At 68.2% G+C, this 21006-nt stretch overlaps 1 protein-coding gene across 3 annotated transcripts in view; it reads left to right on the forward strand.

Annotated features, from left to right (window-relative positions):
- PPFIA4 (PTPRF interacting protein alpha 4) overlaps positions 1-17746 on the forward strand; it is a 35298-nt gene extending 17552 nt beyond the window's left edge. Inside the window, exons 15-30 of one of the 3 annotated variants that reach the window (XM_036235540.1) lie at positions 1013-1221; positions 2424-2658; positions 3017-3052; positions 3299-3432; positions 3642-3799; positions 5325-5418; positions 5806-5887; positions 6209-6409; positions 6958-7020; positions 8028-8054; positions 9014-9189; positions 10568-10665; positions 11113-11288; positions 12821-12889; positions 15589-15682; positions 15942-16083. In XM_036235540.1, coding sequence (XP_036091433.1) covers positions 1013-1221; positions 2424-2658; positions 3017-3052; positions 3299-3432; positions 3642-3799; positions 5325-5418; positions 5806-5887; positions 6209-6409; positions 6958-7020; positions 8028-8054; positions 9014-9189; positions 10568-10665; positions 11113-11288; positions 12821-12889; positions 15589-15682; positions 15942-15991 — 1902 coding nt within the window. In that variant the 3' untranslated portion in view covers positions 15992-16083. Of the gene's footprint in view, positions 1-1012; positions 1222-2423; positions 2659-3016; positions 3053-3298; positions 3433-3641; positions 3800-5324; positions 5419-5805; positions 5888-6208; positions 6410-6957; positions 7021-8027; positions 8055-9013; positions 9190-10567; positions 10666-11112; positions 11289-12820; positions 12890-15588; positions 15683-15941 lie in introns of all 3 variants that reach the window. The other 2 variants (XM_036235541.1, XM_036235539.1) reach the window with 2 other exon arrangements.
- Positions 17747-21006: the final 3260 nt, after the last annotated feature.

The following is a 21006-nucleotide window of genomic DNA, read 5'->3' on the forward strand; positions in this document are numbered from 1 at the left end:
TGTGCACATGTGCACGTGTGCCTGGGGGCACAAGCGTGTGGTCAGAGCCGGAGACCCAGGGGCGTGATGGGATTGGCAAGCTTTGTGGAACAAACGTTATGATTTCTGGGGCAGATGAGGGAGGGCTGGCAGGTCAGCTGGCCCTTGGCACGGCACCTGGCGTTTGCTGAGGAGCAGCTGTGAGTTGGCGCTCAGGCTGCCTGGGGACACCTGAAGGACGGCGGGGACGGGCAGTCCGCTTCCTGGCCCCGCAGTCGTCGGCCGGGCCCTGTGCTGAGCCCAGGCTCGAACGTGCTGCAGGGCACCAGGGGGCACGGCAGGCAGGCAGGAGGCCTGGTCCTGGCGGGGTCTCTTCATCTCCACCGCCCTGTTTACGAGAGCCCAGCGCTGCTCAGAGCCCTCGGGCGTCCCCGGCCCTGCTGCTTTGCTTCCCCTGGTCGCCTGGCTCTCGGCTCAGTTCTGCGCTCCGTCCTCTGCTGGACCCCGCCACGCGCTGACACCGGGCTGGGGCCGCCAGGCCCGCCTGGCCTTCTCTGTTCCCTGGACCGCCTCACCCTTTGTGTCAGTACGCCCGCTTCGCACCGGACGCTGTGCCAGGGGCCCCCGGCGCCACGGCTGCCTGTGAGCCAGGCGCTGTGACTCGCCTCGTCCCGCAGACGAGGAGCCGGGCACAGGGAGGCTGAGCCACAGCTCCGCGGCCGCACGGCCGGCGCGCGGTGGGGCCGGGACGCGAAGCGAGGCAGCCTCTCCCTGGCGTCTGTCCCCGCGGCCTCTGCTGTCCGGCCCCCGGGTGCAGCTCCCGTGGTGTTCCTTAGACGTTGATGTGCACACAGGTCACCCAGGGGTCCTGCCAGGGTGCAGGTTCTGCACCCCCAGGTCCGGGGGGGCACCCGAGACTGCATTCCTAACGAGCTCCCAGAGGCGCGGCCGCTGCTGCTCTGGGCAGCGACGGTCCTGTCCGTGGCCACCGGGCTGTCTTACTGCCGCTCCTTTGCCCTGTTTCTTCGGTAAGGACTGGGAACCGTCTCCACGGCCCGGGGTGCTGGCCCCCACGATCGCCCCTGCCGTTGACAGTGACCCTGAGCTCTCTGACATGGATGAGGATGAGCCAGGGGGCCTAGGGGGCTCCATGGATGCCGTCTCCCCCAGCAGCCACTCTGACGCCCAGACCCTAGCCCTGATGCTGCAGGAGCAGCTGGACGCCATCAACGAGGAGATCAGGTTCGCTGGGGCGGAGGGCTGGGCGGGGCCGCCGAGGCGGTGCCCCTCGGAGGCGGTGCCCCTCGGGTGGGGCTCTGCGGGACGTCTGTGTGTGCTGGCCGCCTCTTTCAGCGGCTCCCTGGAGCACCACAGCCCAGGGGCCCTGAGTGGGACATCAGGCCCAGTGCTGGCCCGGTGCTGCCCGAGGGGCAGGCCCTCGGGTCGGCCTCTCAGGCTGCGTTTCCCGCCAGGGCTTGGCAGGCTGTCCTCTTGCAGCCTCTGCAGTAAACCTGGTCACTGCGTGGTCACTCAGCAGGCTGGCTTGGGCAGAGGACTCTGAGATGCTACTGTCCATCTTACCACCATCCCTGGGGGAGGCAGCAGTATCTCAGCTTTACAGACAAAGGAACAAAAGCCAGAGAGGTCGACTGATTTGCCTAAAGCAGGGCCAGGATTTCGGGGGGCGGGGGCGGTGTCTAAACGGGACCTGACAGGAAGACCAGCACTGGACGCGGCCTTTGCAGGGAACTTATGGATGTTTGTGATCAGTCCTAGCAAGAGACGTCAGCGCCTCTGGGGGTGTCGCGGGCGTCCTGGTCAGTGGCACCCACACTTTGGATTTCACAGGCCAGTTAAAAAGAGACCGTCACACACACACACGCTCACGCTCACGCACACACGCAGAAGGGAGCCACAGGACCACCGGCTTTCGTTCCACCAAATGAAACATGAACGATGACTGACACTTCCCGCCATAGCCATTCCACGACAGACAGGCTCCTTAACACCCCGACTCCGGAGAGACGTTCGCAGGCAAGCGCGCCCCAGGGGTCGCGGTGTGTGCGCGCGGCCGAGCGCGGCGCACACTCACACCCTCGGGGCGTGCCCCAGCGTCACCCACACTCTCACTCTCCCCCGGGACGCGCCGTCGGTAGCATCCGTCCAGAGTCCCGTGGGTGGGGACGTAGACCTCTGCCTGACTCGAGGTCAGCCGTGCGGTTAGCAGCGGGCCTGGAGTTCGGACGCGTCCCACTGGCTAGAGCTCCCGCTTTCGTCAGAGTGGGGGTTCGGGCATATCAGGCCGCGGACAGGGAGGCGAGGCGTGCGCTGCAGTGGGGGTGCCGCCCGCCCGCCGGGCCTGCGTGCCCAGCAGCGCCCCCAACGCCCGCCTCCTGCCGGCCCTTGCCGGGCCGATGGCAAGGCCGGTGCCGCCTGCTTCTCAGGGCGATCCAGAAGGAGTCCACGGAGCTCCGGGCTGAGGAGGTGGAGATGCGCGGGACCAGCAGCAGCACGGAGGCCCTCGACCTGACCCAGCACCGCGGACGCCGCCCCATCCCCACCTCCCTGACGGCCCTGTCCCTGGCCAGCGCGTCCCCTCCGCTCGGCGGCCGCGCCACACCGAAGCTCGCCTCCCGCAGCGCTGCCCAGGACCTGGACCGAATGGGGGTCATGACCCTGGTGAGCGTCCTGGGACAGGAGAGGAGGGCCCTGCCCTCGCTGGGCTCTGTTCTGGGGGCTGGTGGGGGGGCCCAGCCTGGCTCCGCGTCTTCCCGTGGCGCACGCAGGCCTGGAGTGTCAGGCCCCTCGCATGTCCTGGGTTTGGGAAGGGCCCGCGTCGTGTCCTTCATACCCTGTCCCTCCGATGAGCACAGACTTCCCGTCTCCCAGAGGTGGCCTGACCTGACCTTTCCAGGCCAGCTTTTGTCAGCTGTGGGAGGCCCTGCACGCTGTCTGTCGTCCTGAGACCACTGGGGGCCCTCGGGGTTGACTGGGCGTCCCGAGGTGAGTGTGAGCTCACCCTCGCTCTCTCTTCCAGCCCAGCGACTTAAGAAAGCACAGGAGGAGGCTGCTGGTGAGTGCCGCTGGGAGCGCGGACCCCCCCCCCGCCCCCCCCGGCCCCCGCCCTGGCACCGGCCCTGGCCCCCCCCACCCCGTGCCCAGGCCCCCGCCGCGTCCTGCTCCCCGCCACCCCCCCTGCCCTGGCACCGGCCCTGGCCTCCCCGCCCTGGCCCCCGCCCGCGCCCAGGCCCCCGCCCTGGCCCCCCCCCCCCCCGGCAGACGCTGCCCTCCACCCCTGATGGCTCCACTGTCTGTTCAGTTGCCAGTGTCTCGGGAAGAGAACCGGGAAGATAAAGCCACCATAAAATGTGAGACTTCTCCTCCTTCCTCACCCAGGACGCTGCGGCTGGAGGAGCTTGGCCACCTCGCCTGGAGCCGGGAAGAAGGCAAGAGGTAGGCGGAGCGGCCCCCCGCCCGCCGCAGCGCCCCACCCCGGTGTGTGACTCGGGGACACCGCCAGGGGCCGGCGGCCCCTCGTCTCCCCGGCCCCCTGCTCTGCTGCTGCCCCTCGCCGGTACCCGGCACCCTCCTGGGCTCTCGCCCCCCCCCGCCCCCCCCACCCCCGGCTGTAACCCGCGTCCTCTCCCCCGCGGCCCCCGCAGCGCTCAGGAGGAGCAGGGCAGCAGCCCCAGCGGCAGCGAGGACTCCTTGCTCAGGGGCGCCAAGCGCAGAGGCCTCACGTCATCCATCAGCCGCCTGTTCGGGAAGAAGGACAAGGCCCGGCGGACGCCGCGGAGCCAGGACGGAGCCGCGGGCCACGGTCTGGCCCCCCCCCCCCCAGCGGGCGGGCGCGATGCAGGGGCCAGAAGCAGGAGGCCGTGGGGGAGTCCGGTCCCCCGTCCGCCTCGCCCGGCCAGCAAGCAGGCCCTGTTCTGTCCCTCCGCCCCAGGAGGCGGCCCTGCCCGAGGGCGTCAGGCAGAGGCTGTGGGACCCCACGGAGGGGCCCGGCCGAGTGAGGGTGGGGCCGCTGAGGCCCCTTCCAGTTTGGACCCTGCTCAGGACCTGTGGCAGAAGTTTCTCGGTTCTTTCTTTGGGACAGTCAGCGCTTGATTAGAAGTCTCCTGTGGGACTCGTCACAGCCTGCCTCACCGTGGCTTTGTAGATGCTGTAGCTAAGCGGGGGCCTGGCCAGGGGGGCGTGGGGCAGCAGAGGCATGACCTGAAGTCCGGGCACACACTGGGCGCGTGGCGGGGACACAGGCCCTGCCCTCGTCCTCCCCCGCGCACTGCTTTGGACATCTGTGGAGTGACCCCTGGACACAGCCTTAGCATTTGGCACAGCCTTCGGGGAGCTCTCGTGACAAGGGGAAGACAGGGGACTCGAGACAGTGAATGACGGCGTCGAGCGGGGCGCCCGGCGCTGGGCGCTCAGCCGTGGCGCGGTCGGCGTGACATGGCTCCTTCTGCCAGGCAGCGTGTGGGTCAGCTTGACTCTGGCCGAGGGGTGGAGAGGGGGGCTGGACCCCAAGCTGGGGCTGGCGCCTGAGGGCCTGGCCAGGGCCGCTGGTCTGCAAGTCCCCAGGGCGGTGGCCACAGCAGGGGATGAAGCTGAGCAGGGAGCTCACCATCGGGCCCTCCCAGGGCAAAGGGGCGAGGCGCGACTCGGAAGCGGGGCGGGAGGGGCCGAGGGGCACTTCTGCTCCGGGTGTGGGGGCTCCTGCAGCAGCCCGCCCCCCCCACGGGATCCGTGCGGAGGGAGTTTCCTGCGAAGCCTCCGACTCCTGTGTCCCCCGCTGAGCTGGCACTCAGACCTGCGCCCTCTTCTCGAATCGGTCCCCGCGTGAGGCGCGCCCACTGCCCTCGGGGTGCCATGCAGCCACTGGGACTTAGACGTGTCCCGCGGTGCTGGCATCCAGTCGGGGGACCCTCGGCAGAGCTGTGCATGGTCCCCCGTGGCTTGTGCACGTGAGGGCACCCCGAGAAAGGCAGTATGCCCGGCCCGGCCCAGGCCAGGGGACCCTCTCTGAGTCTTGCAGCCTGGCGCGTCAGCTCTTGGGTCTCTTTGGCGTCTTGGTTTAGAAGAGGGACAAGTTCTGTGTAGGATTCTCCTGCTGTTGGGGGCCCAACGTCACTCCACCAGCTGGAAGCACCCTAGGCTGAGACTCCCGGGGCGACTCTGTGCTGGGGCGACCCACTCGAAGCCACTCTGGGACCAGCTGGGCACAGGGATGCCACGCAGCGGTGCCCTCAGGCTCCTGGGTTGTCACGGTCTGCTGCCCAGTCCGGGCCCAGGCCAAGGGAGGAGCAGCAGAGGGTCCAGCCGACACACCATCTCTTCCCTTCCAGTTCTGCTAACAGACTCTGAGCTCGGTCTGCAGGAGCCCCTGGTGCCTGCCAAGCTGGGGACCCAGGCGGAGAAGGACCGGCGGCTGAAGAAGAAGTGAGAGCCTCGGCCGGGCGGGCCCCACCTGCCCCCTTCCCCTGGGCTGCTGGCGCCCAGAAGGCCCTTTCTGAAGCCTGGTCCACAGGGGCGTGGCAGGGAGGCGGTTCTCGGGCCGACCTGAGCAAGGAGGCCGCGGGGCTGGGGGTCTCTGCAGAGCAGGCTGCGGCGTCTGCTGGGCCTGTGCTCACAGCGAGTCGCCGGCCCCCGGGGGTGCAGCGGCGCACCTGCCCGGTGTCTGCTGTCGCTCCGCCTCAGGCACAGAGCGGCGGCGCCAGCCCGAGGGTGGGGAGCACGGGCAGGGGGAGGCCAGCACGAGGCGCAGCCAAGGCGCCTGGGAGCCAGCACAGTGGGGACGCGGCGGCCCTGTTGTCCCCTTCCCGCCAGACACCAGCTGCTGGAAGACGCGCGCAGGAGAGGCGTGCCCTTCGCGCAGTGGGACGGCCCTACCGTGCTGTCCTGGCTGGAGGTGAGGGGGCCGGCATGCTCCCCGCCAGGCGCGCCGCCCTCGCCCACGCCCCAGGCCGCGCCGTCACTGATGCCCCCGATTCTGGATGACGGTCGTCGCCGAGCCGTGACTTCACAGGCGGTCCGACCCTTCCTGGGGCCCTCACCTTCCCGGGCCCCCGATCGCTGTCAAACGGGGAGCGGGCACGCGCTGTCAGGCGCGCCCCCACCTCTGAGCCCCGCTCTGCGTTTGTTCTGACGCCGTGGGCGAGGCCCGGCCTTGCCCTGCGGTGTTGCCCAGCGCCTGGGCGTGGGGCCGAGTGACCGCCTGTCCTCTCCGCAGCTGTGGGTGGGGATGCCGGCCTGGTACGTGGCAGCCTGCCGGGCCAACGTCAAGAGCGGCGCCATCATGTCAGCCCTGTCGGACACAGAGATCCAGCGGGAGGTGGGCATCAGCAATGCCCTGCACCGGCTCAAGCTGCGGCTGGCCATCCAGGAGATGGTGTCGCTGACCAGCCCCTCTGCCCCGCCCACCTCCAGGACGGTGAGTGGCCTCCCCTTCACCCAGGACGCGTGGAGGCCCTGGGGCAGTGTTTGCAAAGTCGCCCTTGGGGGCGACAGCGTCGCACCCTGTGACGGTCCCACCTGGCCCCCAGGCGGCCTCGTCCTGCCTCGCAAGTCACTGCGGGCTCCGGTCGAGGTGGGCTCACCTCGCTGGCCCTCCCGGGCCTCTGGGCGGTGGCCGCAGCACAGACTCCCGGGCAGCAGGGGGGCGTCCAGGCGTCCTGTGCTGCTCGGGCACGATGAGCCCTCTGTGGGCCGGGGGTCTGGCCTCCCGCGCGGTCCGTCCCCGCGGCTGCCCCGCCTGCTCCCGGAGCCACTGCGTTGGTTCCTGCTCTCCGAGGAGACGTTAGCTGAACGTGGCCGCGTGCCGAGCAGTGAGATGTGGCGGGGTGTCACTCAGAGCCCGACGGTGCGCAGAGCTCGGGACTGGGCCCGCGAGCGGACTTGGGAAGGGAGCTTCGTCCTTGTCCTCGGGGCTCCCGCCCCACTGGACGCGTGGCCCCAGCCAGGTTTCCTCTCTGCTCACAGTCTTCCGGGAATGTCTGGGTCACCCGCGAAGAGATGGAGGCGCTGGCAGCACCCGCCAGGACCGTGAGTCTGGCCTGGGGCTGACACCCCTCCGGGCGAGGGGATGGTCGCGGGGACCCGATCAAGGGTGACTGGTGGTTCCCGTGGGTGATTAGATTTGTCCTCAGGGCGGAGGGTCCCTGGGAAAGAAGTGAGGCTGCGAAGCGTGTGTGCGTGTGGTGTGTGATGTGTACACATACGTGTGTGGGCATGCGCAAGCATGTGTGCATATGTGCACACGTGTGTGGCATGTGTGTGCACGCGTGTGCATGTGCATGTGCGTAGATGCGTATTGCACACATGTGGCATGTGTCTGTGTGGGCGTGCACGTGCACACACGTGTGCACACACGTGTGATGTGTGTGCGTGCAGGCGTGCATGTATGCACACTGTGTGTGCATGTACATGCGTGTACACATGTACACATGTCTGCATTGGTGTGTGTGCTCTGCACATGCATGTGTGCCTGTGTGCATGTGTATGGTATGCGTCTATTTAGGTGTGTATGTGTGCATGCGTGCACATGCTGTGTGTGCACATCCTGTATGTGCATGTACATGTGTGCATGTGTATGGTATGTGTCTGTGTAGGTGTGCATGTGCGCATGCATGTGTGTGCATGCAGGTGTGCATGTGCGCACATGCTGTGTGTGCATCTACGTGTGCATGCATGTGTGCCTGTGTGCATTGGTGTGTGTACTCTGCACGTGCATGTGTGCGCGTGTGCATGTGTGGGGCCACCCCAGCTTCGCAGGCCCACCCCAGGCCACTACTGCTGGAGCCGGAGTCGGGCCTTGCGCTTGACCCCTGCGGGGAGCACGGGGGGAGGGGCTGGGGGCCTGGCTCCCGCGCGCGCCGGGAGGTGTGGAGAGGTGCGTTTGCCACGCACAGAGCCGCGCCCTCTCGCCACAAACGCGGGCTCCTGCGGCAGCCTCTGTCGTCTCACCCGTTCGGACACCCCCTCCCGGGCCAGCCACCCAGCCGCTGGGTGTCAGCCCCTCTGACCTGGCCTGTCCCCTCGCATGCTGCCAGGATGGCGAGGAGGGCAGCTGGGCTCAGGTAAGGCCGCGCCCAGGACGCTCGGGGCGGCGTCCTGCCAGGCGCTCTGCGCTGCGACGCCTCCGCCCTCATTCCCCTCAGCTGTGCCGTGGTCTCAGGCTGGTGGTGAGGATGGGTGTGGCCCCCTCAGGCCTGCCTGCCCCCCTGCCCCCCCGTCTGACCCCCTTCCAGGGAGAGCAAGGCTTAGATGGCGAGAAGCCCTGTTAGGGGCCGGTGACCTGAGCAAAGGCCTCCCTTGCGTGTGCGCAGCGAGCACGTCTTCCCTGAGCAGCTGCCAGGCCCCAGGCTCCTCCTGGTCCTTGGGGGACAGACGCAGACGGCAGGGCCAGGTGTCAGACAGGTGCCGTGGACAAAAACGGAGCAGCTGTGTGAACGCACAGGGGTCGTCGACAGGAGGGCACATCAGTCCCGCTGTGTTCGCTGCACCGTGCAGTGCAGTGTCGAGCGAAAGTCCCGTGAGATTCGCAGAACGTGCCCAACACGCAAAGGCGAGGGAAGTGAAGTGTGTTTAGAGAGAGATGCTGGCGACGGCGAAGTGTTAGCAACTTCCCAAGCAAAGGACAGAAACTCAGCCCCGCGGTCCCCTCCCGAGGGTGGCGGGCGGGGGGCGGGGGGTGCGGCAGCAGGCGGGGGCCGCCCCCCCGCCGCTGTGCCTGCGCCTGGCTGCCTCGGCCCCGTGCGCCTCTGGCGCGGCCTGTCCGCTGGCGGTCAGGCAGGCAGGCAGGCGCCGCACCGCCGCGATGTGCCCCGGGCCGGGCGGGCTCTCGCTGCTGCTGCCTGGCAGCAAACGACCCAGACTGAGTGCAATCCTAAAAAGTTGTGTTTCAAAGCCCCGCCTCCCACCACCACCCACCCGAGTGAAAATAAAGTGGAATTTTATTGGGCTGCTGTGGAGGATGCAGTAACGTTTACGTCGAGCAGACGGGCCAGAGGCAAGCCGGCGCCGCCTTTGTCCCCAGACGCTGGCTTACGGGGACATGAACCACGAGTGGATTGGGAACGAGTGGCTGCCCAGCCTGGGGCTGCCCCAGTACCGCAGCTTCTTCATGGAGTGCCTGGTGGACGCCCGCATGCTGGACCACCTCAGCAAGAAGGACCTGCGCGTCCACCTGAAGATGGTGGACAGCTTCCACAGGTGAGCGGCTGGGCACACCTGGGTCTGGGAGGAGGGGGCCCCGTCACCGGCCCGGTGGTCACGGGCCCCCTCTGCGAAAGCCGATCCCCGCCTCGCCCTGCAACCGAGGACGCGGTCCAGGCCTCGCCCGGCCGCAGACGCTGCACATCGCGCCTCCAGCCCCCCTTTCCCAGGGGCTCCTCCCTGGGCTGAGCGTCGCTGCTTGTCCCCGGGCTTGCTGAGTTCTTGGGGCCACCCTGAGAAGACGTGCGCTGGATGCCCCCGTCTGGGCGCGGTGGCCAGTGCCTTCCGGGAACGGCAGTTGGAAGGCCCCTTTCTGACGGGGCTTCGAGTCGCGCGGGTCGCTAGTTCCTAGAAGGGGCGTCTCTGAGCTGCCGAGGGGAGGCCCGGGCAGAAGGGGAGGCGAGTTGCACGCTTTCGTCTCGCCAAGCTCGGCCTCAGGAACAGGGCAAGAGGCGGTTGCACTCAGCAGCTGTGGCGATGACGCCTCGCGGGAGGGCCGGGTGGCGGCGCATGCGGCGGGGGCTCTGCCGCCAGGCGTGCTGAGCACAGGTGCGCCCGCCGCTCGGAAGCCCGCCGCGGGGCGACGCCTGCACTGGGCAGGAGCCTGGGCCGACGGCCTCGGGGGCCCCTTCTGGCCCGCAGAGTGGCGCGGCGCTCGGGGGGCCCCGCCATCGCTTTGCGGGTGCTTCCCGCCCACCCACCGCGTGCGCCTGGGTGTCCCGCCCGGACCGCCGCGTGCGCCTGGGTGTCCCGCCTGGACCGCCCGCTTCCTCTTTAAGCTCGTTTAGCCCGCTGGGTGCTGGGAGCCCGGTGCTGGGTGCCAGGCGCCAGGCAGCCTTTCGGGGTTCGCGACCCAGCAGTTAAGGAAACAAGGCTGCTGCTCACGGAGCCTCTGTGCCGACAGGGAGAGGCGGACGGTGGTGGGGCACGTAGGGGGCGCCAAAGGTGGCAGGAAGAAGTCCGGACGGCGTAAGGGGCTTGGGGTGCGGGCTGAGCGAGGTCACGATCATGTGGTCAGGTAGGCACGGGGACATTTGAGCCAAGGGGGCCAAGCAGCCGCCTGGAGGAGCGTTCCAGGCAGAGGGGGCACCCCGCGCTGCAGCAGGGGGCGGGGGAGCCCCGGCTGTGCTGAAGGCCATTGTGAGGACAGGAAATGGGACTTCACCGGGGTGTCTTCATGTTGCTCTTTCTGCCTTGGCGGCTGTGGGCATCTTTGTCATTCCAGTGCCTGGAGAGGGACGGCCAAGCTGCTTTCCTTGCAGGAGTGTGCAGCAGCCCCCTGGGGAGGGGGGAGTGGCCTGGGACAAGCCCTGGGGGCTCCGTGCTGGAGGGGCCGGTCTGGACACGGAGGCTCTGTCGGGGCTGGGCCCTGCAGGACCAGCCTGCAGTACGGCATCATGTGTCTGAAGAGGCTGAATTACGACCGGAAGGAGCTGGAGAAGAGGCGGGAGGAGAGCCAGCACGAGATCAAGGGTGAGCGGTCAGCTCCGGGGCCTCCCCTGGGGGCTGCTGGGGCGCAGGGGCCTGGCCGAAGCCCCCAGGCCTTGGCAGAGTGGAGGCAGAGGCGGAAGGTGCTGTGGGAGAGCGCCCCTGCCCAGCCAGCTGCGACCCCCCACGGTGGACGGTGCACCGCGGGGAGCAATGCAGTGTGTCCCCAGGACAGGGCTGAGGGCTGCATGGAGGAGGTGTCCTCGGACCTCGGTGCCTGGGTGGTGGCCGGGAAAGAGACCGCGAAGGCAGGAAGAGTGAGGGGGCCATTCCGGCCTGGGGACGGGGCGGCCCGTGCCAGCGCTCTGTGCCAGGGGAGGGTCCGGAGCCGGCCGGGGCACGGAGCAGAGAGGGCTGGGCGCCCAGGGAAGGGGCCCTCCCGCCCGCCCGGCCGGGTTCAGCCTGGGCCCCTCCGCCCTCTGCCCACCCCAGACGTGCTGGTCTGGACCAACGACCAGGTGGTGCAGTGGGTCCAGTCCATCGGGCTCCGGGACTACGCGGCACACCTGCATGGGAGCGGCGTGCACGGCGCCCTGCTGGCCCTGGACGAGAACTTCGACCACAGCGCGCTGGCCCTGGCCTTGCAGATCCCCACGCAGAACACGCAGGTGGGCCCCTCGCGGCGCCCGGGCTGCCTCCACCCACGGCTCAGGGGCTGCGGGGGGGGCCCGCGGGGGCCACAGAGGCCACGGCCCCTTCATCCCCCACCTCAGGGCTCCGTCCCCAGGCCCGGGCCTCAGAAACCGGATCGATCCGGCAGCTGAGCCCCGAGCCCAGCTTGCTGGCCTGTGTCTCCCAGACTCCAGCTCTGAAGATTACACGTCCCCTTAACTGTGGGGCGCTCCGCGCTCGCCCGTCTAACCGCGGGGGGCCACCTGCTGCGTGCAGTGCTGCCTGACGCTGACCGTGCCCGTCAGGCGCTCCTGGGCAGGGGGCGGCCCCAACCGGGCCGCGGGCCCCGTCAGGCGCTCCCGGGCAGGGGGCGGCGCCGGCCGGGCCACGGGCTGGGGGGCGGGGGGCGGCGTCCGCGTCCGGCTGCTTCTTGGCTCCTGTGGCCTCACGAGCTCTGATTCCGCCGCCCCTGGGCCTCAGCCTGGCCTTCCCGACGGGGCGGCCTAAATTCTCAGAGCCGCAGGGCCTGTCCTGGGAGCAGACGCACTGGGCTGGTGCATGGGCGGGACTGTGGCCTTGTGATCCCGGGTGGCGTGATGGCCTTTGGGGGTGACAGCCGCGCACGTGGCCAGTGCCCCTCCCTGGCCCCTGTGGACGGCGCAGACCCCCGTCCTCTGAGGAGCCTTCCCTGCTCTGCCCACGCCCCGCGACGTGTCTCCTGCCCCGAGTGCCGTCTGGACGCCCGCACGTTCACTCAGCCTCTCCCTCCCGGTTGCTTACAAAGCCGTCACGTCCCCAGTGCGGCGAGGGCCGTCCTCACTGAGTGGCGCAAGGGGCGTCTTCGCCCGGGCACGGGCTTCGTTTCGCCTCCGTCCCCAGTTCTGCGGGCAGCGGCCCCCCCGGGCCCAGGGGCCGGGCCCCTCTGCTGCCGTCCGACCGCCCTTGTTTTCCTGGCCCCTTTGTATCACTTAGCAAGGAGGGGCGGGGGTCTGCCCGGGTCAGAGCGCGTTGCTGGGAACGGGTGAAAGGGCCTGGCGGCAGTTTTGAAAGTTCCCGTCTCTGGCACATCCCAGGCCTCCCAGGCTGAGCTCCCAGAGGCCAACGGGCCACGCAGCCCACGGGCCGCTACACCCGTGGCTGCGAAGCCTTCCGGAGTCACGTTCATGTGCAGCTTTAGGACACGTGTTTCTTTGCCCTAAATAAGTTAAATCCCTGTTCGCGACGGCCGGCTTGGTATTCGTCACCACAGAAAGGCATGATTTGCACTTATGGACAAAATGCGTGGGTGAAGCCTGTCCATCCATGTGTCCTGTGGTCCTACTTTTTAAAAAGTGACAGTCGTCTAATTTGCTTCATGTGAAAGAACCTCGAGGTTTACAGCTGACTTTTAAGGACCCTGAGGTTTGCTTGAAGGAGCGGATCGTTCACTGGGTTAGATTCTGCCCTCGGAGCCCCAGGAAACAGGCGACGGATGGCAGAGGGGTCGCTGACTCAGCCCCACCTCGCTCTCTCACCCTGTGGATTCCAGGCCCGCCAGGTGATGGAGAGAGAGTTCCACAACCTCTTGGCCTTGGGCACAGACCGGAAGCTGGATGACGTGAGTGCCCGTGATGTGGGGCCCTCGGGGTTCGGTCAATGTCAGCTAAGTGGATTGAAGGTCACGGACTCTGCTCTCCTTGGGTAGATGTTGGCAGAGCCACGGGGGCGCTGACACAGGGCAGGGGTCAGGCGGGGCCCGGCCCTGCAGCGGCCGAGCCGCCTCCGCGAACCGACTTCCTCGGACGAGAGCTGGAGGCCTCGGTGTTGTCCCTGCAGCTGCCCCCGGCTCCGCGCCCGCCCCTGGCCACGCAGGGTCCGCGGTGTCCCCGAGGGCCACCTCTCTGGGACCAGACCTTTCTCTTCGTCTCTCAGGCCCTGTCCCTTCAGTGCCATCGGCACAGCATGACCCCCGCCCGCTCGTCGAGATCCCAGGCCCTGTAGCCGGGGGGCTGCCTGCAGGCAGACGTGAGGCTGAGCTCGCTAAGCAGTGGGCTTGCCGCTCACTCTGTGCTGGACGCCGCCGAGCGCTGGGCGCGGCACAGCCCTGCCCCGCGCTCGCCTTTGCCTGGGCGCCGAGCGAAGGGCCCTCCTTCGGCCTTGTCGCCGGAAGCAGCGCCTGCCGCCAGGTCTGGTCAGGCTGGGCCCGAGTCAGGCCCCCGTGGTGGGCGACCTCGACGCCCCCTCAGGCGCGTGTGCCAGATGCACCTGCTTCCTGAGGACACGGCCCCTCTGCCCCGCCACCTGCCCCTCAGCCTCCGGTCCTCAGCCTTGCTGGCCCGTGCGTGGCCCTTCCCGACATGTCTGCCTTAGCTCCTTGGCTCCAAACAAGTTCAAAAGGAGCCCAGACTGTTCCATCTTAGCTGCTCCGTCCCGGTTTCCCGTGCAGCTTCCCCTCGCCCTGCTGCCCACGGCGCCTCTGCTGCCAGCGCTGGCCTCTGCGATAGCATCGGCGCCCCCTTCTCAGTTGGGTGAAGCCGCCCCGTGGGCCACTCCTCCGCCCCACAGACAGGGCACACTCAGGAGCGCCCAGAGCTGGTGGGGCCTCTTCCCCAGGGGCATCTCGGAGTCGGATGTGCACGCGGCGGTGTGTGTGCTCCGGGCTGGTGGGCGGACCGCAGACCACCCCCCCTCTCGGGCCCTGGCTCCCTGTGCCCCTGCGTGGGCCCCCGCCCAGACCCCATCTTCGGTGCCGTGGGGGGAAGGGCCCCCATGCATCTCGCTGTGCTTCCTTCCGACTTCGAGGCTGCTTATTCCTCCAGCCCTCACAGAAATGTCTTCGCAGGCCTCCCCCGGGCCAGGCCCGGTGGTGGCGACTCGCAGCTGGCTCTGTGCTCGCAGTCGTCTGTGTGACGGGGCCCTGTGGCATCTGGCAGGTGGGGAGCCCTGGCCGTTGTCACAGGCTGGCGTGTGGCAGAGCAGGGCTGGCGCCCAGCCACGCCGCAGGCCCTGGAGTAGGCCTGCTGAGTGGGTGCCGCCAGGCTGGGGGCACCGTGGGACTTCTGGGGTGCATTGTGGTGCCAGGCTGAAGAAGACTGGCTCACAGGAGCTTAAGCAGGTCTGGGAGTGGGTGGCATGTGTGGGCACGGGCGGGCTGGGAGGCTCCTCCCGACCGGCCAGCCACCGCCCCCCAGCGCCCTCGAGCCGTCTCTGCAACTCTGGCTCCCATTTCCCCCCGGTGTCTGGCCCGACAGGGCAGTGCCCAGTCCACCTTCCCGGTGCAAGGGCACGGGGCAGGGCGGGGATGTCCCTGGCTGAGCAGGTGGGAGGGGCGGGGACATTCCCGCCCTGCCCCGTGCCCTTGGGCTGGCCGAAGGTGGGGACAGGATGGAGGGGTCGCTGTGGGCTCAGTTATGGGGAGGACAGAAGTGAGGCGAGTTCCTGGTGCTCACAGAGAAGGCGCCTGCCCGGAACGCCCCCGCGGAGCTGAGCTGGCTTCGCCATGCCGGCCGCGTCCCGGGCACCGCTCGGGGGCTGAGGGCCGGTCTCCGTCTCTGCCCCAGGGAACACAGACTGTGACGGGGAGGGAGATCGGTGACATAATCTCATAAGTGCGGGTCCAGTGCTGCTAGGACCACAGGCCCCGTGGAGGGCTAGGGCTGGAGGGGGGCACTGGGCCCACTCAGGAGCGAGGCGGCGGTGTGGCTTGGAGCCCCCCGTCCCTGCTGGCGGCCTCTGCCCAGAGCAGTCTGCGGGTGCAGGCGCAGGGACATCAGGCTGTGAGGCAGGGCGTCCTGTGTGCGCAGGGCTCACGCCTTCTGCAATTTCGGGGACTTGGCTGGCACTGGGGAGGGGCGGACAGCCGGGGTTGCCCACCACACCCGCCTGCCCGGCCACCACGCAGTACTGTCCCTGGTCCCGCCAGGGCGTGCAGCCTGAGGGGGGGTCATACTATTCCGGGGTCCTGTTGGCCGGTGTCCTGACGCCCCATCCACCTTGAGGCCCCCCAAGAGTGGGCAGGGGGGAGGCTGCCTGGTGACCAGTCCCAGGTTGGGGCCGAGAAGAGGGGTACTCGGAAGGTCGCCGGGCATCCGAAGCCAGGTTGGAGAGGTTGGGGACATGCCATCAGAGGGGATCCTCCAATCCGAGCCACAGCATTCAGGGTCACGAGGTCAGCACCTGCCTCTGCCGGTTCATTCCACAGGCGGAGAAGCTGAGGGCCAGGCTTCTGCCCGCTTCTTTCCGAAAGGGCGGGGCCGGTGCCCTGGCAGCCGGGCGCGGAGGGCGGGCTGGGGGCATCTGCACTGTGTCCCTGCGCAGGGCGCCGACAGGGTGTTCCGCCGCGCGCCGTCCTGGAGGAAGCGCTTCCGGCCGCGGGACCTCGCGGGGGGCATGCTGGCGCCCGCGCCCGAAGGTGAGTGACGGCGCCCGGCCCCGCCCCGCGCCCCCCGACGCCGCCCGGCGCCCCGCGCGCGCTCGCGGTGCTGCGACCCGAACCCTGGCAGTGCGGACCTGCACGTGCCGACCCCCGCCGGCCCCCCTGCCCCCCGGGCAGACGGCCCTTCCCGCCCCGTCGCCGGTGCCCGGCGGGGCTGTCTCCGGGCTGTCACCGGCGGGTCCCCTGCAGCCCCGCCTCCCGCGCTGCCCGGCTCAGTGCTGGCCTCTCTCCCCAGCTCGGTCCCACTATCTCTACGGACACATGCTCTCCGCCTTCCGGGACTAGCACGTCCCGCTGCAGCCCCCCGAGACCCCGCTGTCCTGTGCGTCTGGGGACGTGGCTGGCCGGCAGTGCTGTGCAGATTCTGCGGAAGGGACAGCGGCCACCTCTGGGTGGGTGCGACTCCACCCTCAGCTCCTGGACCTGGCGGGCCTGGATGCCGCCCATGGAGATGGACCCTGTGCCGAGGGCTGGGGACGGCCCTTCCGAGAGGAGAATGTCAGGTGGTGCCTTGCGGGGCCGCCCAGGCCTTCTGGCTCCTGTCCCTGTCCCCGTCCTGTGCCAAATGACCCTCTTCTGGTGCAGGCGCCCCTCACCGTTCTTCCTCCCTGAAGCACCCCACAGTTGCCTCCAGCACTGCCTGGGGGCCGGGGGGGGGGGGGGGGGGGGCGGGGACAGCAGGCCCCTCCCCCCAGGGTGGTGAGGCTGAGGAGAGGCCATGCCAGGCCCTGGCCAAGCGGGATGCGCAGTGTGCATGTGAGAGGAATCTGAGGGATGGGGCCTCGGCTTGGGGGGGAGGGGAAGGGAGGCGCCCTGCCCCACCGCCAGGCAGGGCCACGGGAGGCGGGCACAGCAGCCTGCGGTGCCTTGAGCCCGAAGGGCTGTGGGGCGGCCCTGCTTCGCTCTGGGGCTGACCGGCTGTGCACTGCCAGCTGCGCCCAGCGCCACCCACCCCCGGGCCCCGCGCCCATGCTGTGGGCGGCTGACACACACGTGCATGGACCTTGGGACCAGCTTTGGGGGGAGGTCGACCGAGGCTGCCTTCCCCGACCCCCCGGGAGAGAACAAAGCTTTCCTGTCGGTGGGTCCGGCCCAGGGCAGGTGACTGAGTGTCGGTGAGGCCGGCGCCCCCCCGCTCACCCCCAGAGCACCCCTCCTTGCTCGGGGCTCCCATGCTGTGCAGGGGTGGCCCCCTCGGAGACCCACGCGCTTCCTGCACGTGGCTTAGCTTCGCCAGCAGCCAGCATGGTGGGGCCAGGGCTGGGGCCGCGGCCCCACTTCTGGTTTGCTAGGAACAGCACCCCCAAAATCCCTCTGCCGCACGTTTCCTGGAGGAGGGCCAGGGCGCTGCCCGCCTGCCGGGGGCCGAGCAGCGGCTTAGGTTCTGAGCAGGGCAGGTGAGCGGGTGGGGCAGTGGGTCGGAGCACCCCGTCCAGGAGCGATGGGGCCGGGGGCAGTGCCAGGGCCCAGAGCCCTTGGCCACTTTTCGGTGGAGGAGGGGTCCCCGGGCGCGGGCAGGGCTACCAGGTGGCACGCTGTCCCTCGCTGTCCCCTGCCCTCCCTATTTATCAGGCCACTGCGCAGGGAGCAGGAGGGGTTGAGCAGAAAATGAGTCAGTGGTGAGAAATGGCCCCCGAGCCTGGGTGATGGGTGGTCAGATTATGGGGAAACCCCAGGTTCCTGAGACTGTGGAGTTAGGGACCAGGACACCATCTGGCTTCATCAGGGGACTCGATAGGCGAGCCCCCTCTCCGCACCTTAACCCTGCACAGTGGTCGCGTCATAGGGCAGCAGCTGGTGGGACCCGGGTCCCCTCAAGGCATCTTGGGATTGCATGGAGGTGACCAAAGGCTGCTGTCCTGGTGCATCTGTTGCCTTGTGGCCAGCGTCCTTGGAGAGTCACCAGTGGCCCGAGCCCTCAGCAGCCCCCTGTCCTTGCCAGGCCTGCCCTCAGTGCCGCCCCGGCTCCGTGCAGCAGGGCCGGGTGTGTGGGTGAGTGTGCGTGTGTACGTGCCAATAAACAACCTGGATTTGAGACGACCCGCACGTGGCTCTGGTGTTTTGAGCTCACCTGGCTCGTGCAGCTTCCTCCACAGCCCTCCGGGCAGTGAAAGTGGAGTTTAACGCTCCCCGCACCGGCGTGGAGTGCTGGGGAGGGGGCCGCCGGGGCTGCCCGTGGCCTAGGAGCTCTGCTCACCTGCTCCTGCGCCCTCTCATGCCCCCGGCCCTGGGTCGGCGTGGCACAGGACGCCGCAGTGCCCCTGGCACCCCCACCCCCGTCCCAAGTCCACTCCGCTCAGCGGCGCCGCGTCCGCCGAAGCCCAGCGCCGAAGGCCGCTCTGCTGCCCACGCTGCCTCTGTGGCCGGGAACCTCCCAGACCCTGCCGGGCGCCACCTGGGAGGTGTCCCTAGCTGTCCCTAGCTGTCCCCAGCAGAATTGGCAGCGGCCACGCTTTGCCCCAGCTCTCTGCCAGCCGAGATGCCGTCTGAGTCCCACCCTTGGGTCAGCCTTGTGCTCTCTCCACCCCTCGAAATGCAGCCCGGACTGGATGAGCGAGCCGGCCCCGGCCGGCCGGGTTTGCTGAGGGTTAGTGTTTAGTGAGGGTAAATCGCGGACATGGCGTGTGCCGGGCGCTGCTCTGCGCCGGCTTGGCGTGTCAGCTCGTGTGCAGAATGTGCCCAGCTGACGAGAGGCAGGTGGGGACCCCAGAGCCAGGCCCTGACTGCGGTGCCCTCCCTGCCCTCCGCCACGACACGCCGTCACCCGGGGCCTCTGACTCTGCGAGCGGCACACGCCCCGGCCTCCTCGCCTCCGAGGCCGACTGCATCCTGGACGCTGACAGTCTGGGATGGCAGCGTCCCTGGCATGGAGGACGACGTGGGGGCCGGTCAGGGGAGGGCACGCAGGTGCGGGAGGCGTGGCCTGGCGCCCGAGCCCCTACAGGCCCTTCCCCTTCTCTCCACAATCACGGCGAGGCGGCCCGTGTGGCGATCAGCCGGCTATGAGAATCTGAAGGAATCCAGAAAATCCCCAGCCCCCCCAGTGCTGCTCTGCTGTCCAGCGGGAAGGGAGAGGCAGGGCAGGCCGATGGGGGTTCCGTTTCGGACATGCCGAGCTTGAGATGAGACCCGAACATCACGCTTCTGTGACATTCGTGGGAAGGAAAGGCATCTGTGTTTCTCTCCCGGACCGCCTCCTTCAGCCCGTCCCAGCGATGTTTCACGCTTCCGGTAGGTGCCTGTGGCTGAGGGGGGGTATGGCCAGCATCGCCGTGGGGTAAAGATTGGGGTCCCCTTAGCCAAGACTCCAGCCCAACCCAGAGCCCTCTTGAGCTTGAGCTCCCTTCCGAGGGTCTCCGCCCTAGGCTGGGGCCCGGAAGCCAAGACTTCAGAGAAACCAGTGGGGTGACGAGCTGGGGAAGGGGTTCCACCCGTGAAACGCCCTCGGCCGTCCCTCCCACCTGCAGCACTGAGGCTTTTCGGCTCCCAAATATCACTTCGAGAAGACAGACACCTGAGAGTGTTATCAAGCTCGGCAAACAGTGCCTTAGACATTCCATAAGTCACACTAATTGTCCATACTCTCCGCGACTTCCTGTTTACACACTGACTTGCTGTGTCAATTTCAAGTCATTCTTGTCTTTCCCCTTGGGGTTCCCGGGCTGCAGCATTTGATTAACCCCGTTCGCTTCGCTGCAGGTGCTTTCGCTGGAGATCTGAACCGAAGCGAATTTCCCTAAAGAGCGGCCACGCCGAGCTCATTAACCCTCATCGGCACTTCAGTTGCGAAGGCTAAGCTCTTGCTAAGCTAGGAAAGTCCCTGTGCTTTGAGGACAGTTTCTGCCCCCGCCTGGTGGTTTGCCCTCGCACCTGTGCGGTCCCAGCAGCGATTTCTCCCTGGGGGGAGACTTGAGGACGTGGGGAGCATTGGAGCAGACGGAGGCCAGGCCTGGCCGTAGTTGGCATCGCTGACCCTAATGGCCATCTCTGAGGACTGTCCATTCTCACCAGGTTATGAATGTGGACCACAGTTTCCAATGGACGTGGCAGCTACGGGGGGATGAGGAATGCGCCCAGCAGCCCCGAGCCTCCCAGCCCCTCAGCGGACGCGAGCCCCCAGCAAGGGGGCGGCTGAGGCGGTGGGGCTGTGTCGGGGTTCGGGGTTGCCAGACAGAGGACAAGGACCTGAGCAGCTGTCATGGGGACTGGGAATCGTGCAGACGACCGGGTTTTCCAGACGAGCAGCCCCCCCCCTGCTCCCTCTGCAGGGTTTCTGGGGAGCCCGGGGGCTGCATGTTGAGCCCCGCTCAGGAGCAAGTCAGGAGGGCTGGGGACATGGCCCAGCTGCGCCTGCCGAGTAACCCTGGCAAGGGCCCGAGACCTGGGTGAGGGCTGACGGGACCAGGCTCTGTCCAGACGCCTGGCTCGGGCAGCGACTCTGAAACCGGCCACGTGCAGCATCCGACAGCTGAGCCCGGAGCACTTGGGATTCGTCTCTGGTGGTTGCTGAGGGTCCGTTTAGAGTCTGGCCTGGTGCTTCCCGCTTAATGCTGCGTGGCCTCTGCCCCAAACCGCTGCTCCCTGTTCTCCGCCCGCCTTCTCCCTCAGAGCCTTTGGAAAGCAGCGTCCCGTCTGGAGGGGCCCCTGCATTGTCCTTGCGAGCCCCTCCCCTCAGCCCCAGCAGAGCGGCCTTCTCTTCTGAGCGGCAGGCAGGGGCCAGACTCCTTGCCGTCTGGAGGACTGGGAGGCTGTGGCAGGCCTCGCTGGCTGGCTCAGGGGGGTGACGATGTCTGACCCTGGCCAGCCTGATTCCGTCGGCCCCCCTCCCTTCGGGGCTCCCGGTGGTGTCACAGCAGAGGAGACGCGGGATGAGGGAGGGGGTCCCACAGGTGCCCCCGGCCCGCTGCCCGGGGCTGTCAGCGGCGGGGCCTGCGGGATGTGAGTGGCGTGGACGGGCTGTGAGAATTAGTGTGGCGAGCGCTCGGCAGGCTTTCCCACGTGTCCCCCAGGGTTCTGTGGACCGGGCCTGGCGTCCCAGGGCCCCGGCCGCTCCAGCCCTTGGACGCCATCCCTGGGTGCGTCTGGACTGGGGGGGGTGCAGGTGCAGCAGCCCGCACCGCATCGTCTCAGACACTGTTCTAGCCCCCAATCTTTATTCATTTTTTAAAAAAGGAAATCCAAATAAGTTAGAAAAAAATACAAAACAATGGCAAAACCACACGATGCTTAGTTAACAAAAGAAATCACCCCAAGAGTCCCTGCCCCCCCACACACATACACCTGTCCCTGGCAACTTCGCA

The sequence above is a fragment of the Rousettus aegyptiacus genome, unplaced genomic scaffold, assembly GCF_014176215.1.
Source record: "Rousettus aegyptiacus isolate mRouAeg1 unplaced genomic scaffold, mRouAeg1.p scaffold_m13_p_18, whole genome shotgun sequence".
In the NCBI taxonomy this organism is placed as follows: domain Eukaryota; kingdom Metazoa; phylum Chordata; class Mammalia; order Chiroptera; family Pteropodidae; genus Rousettus; species Rousettus aegyptiacus.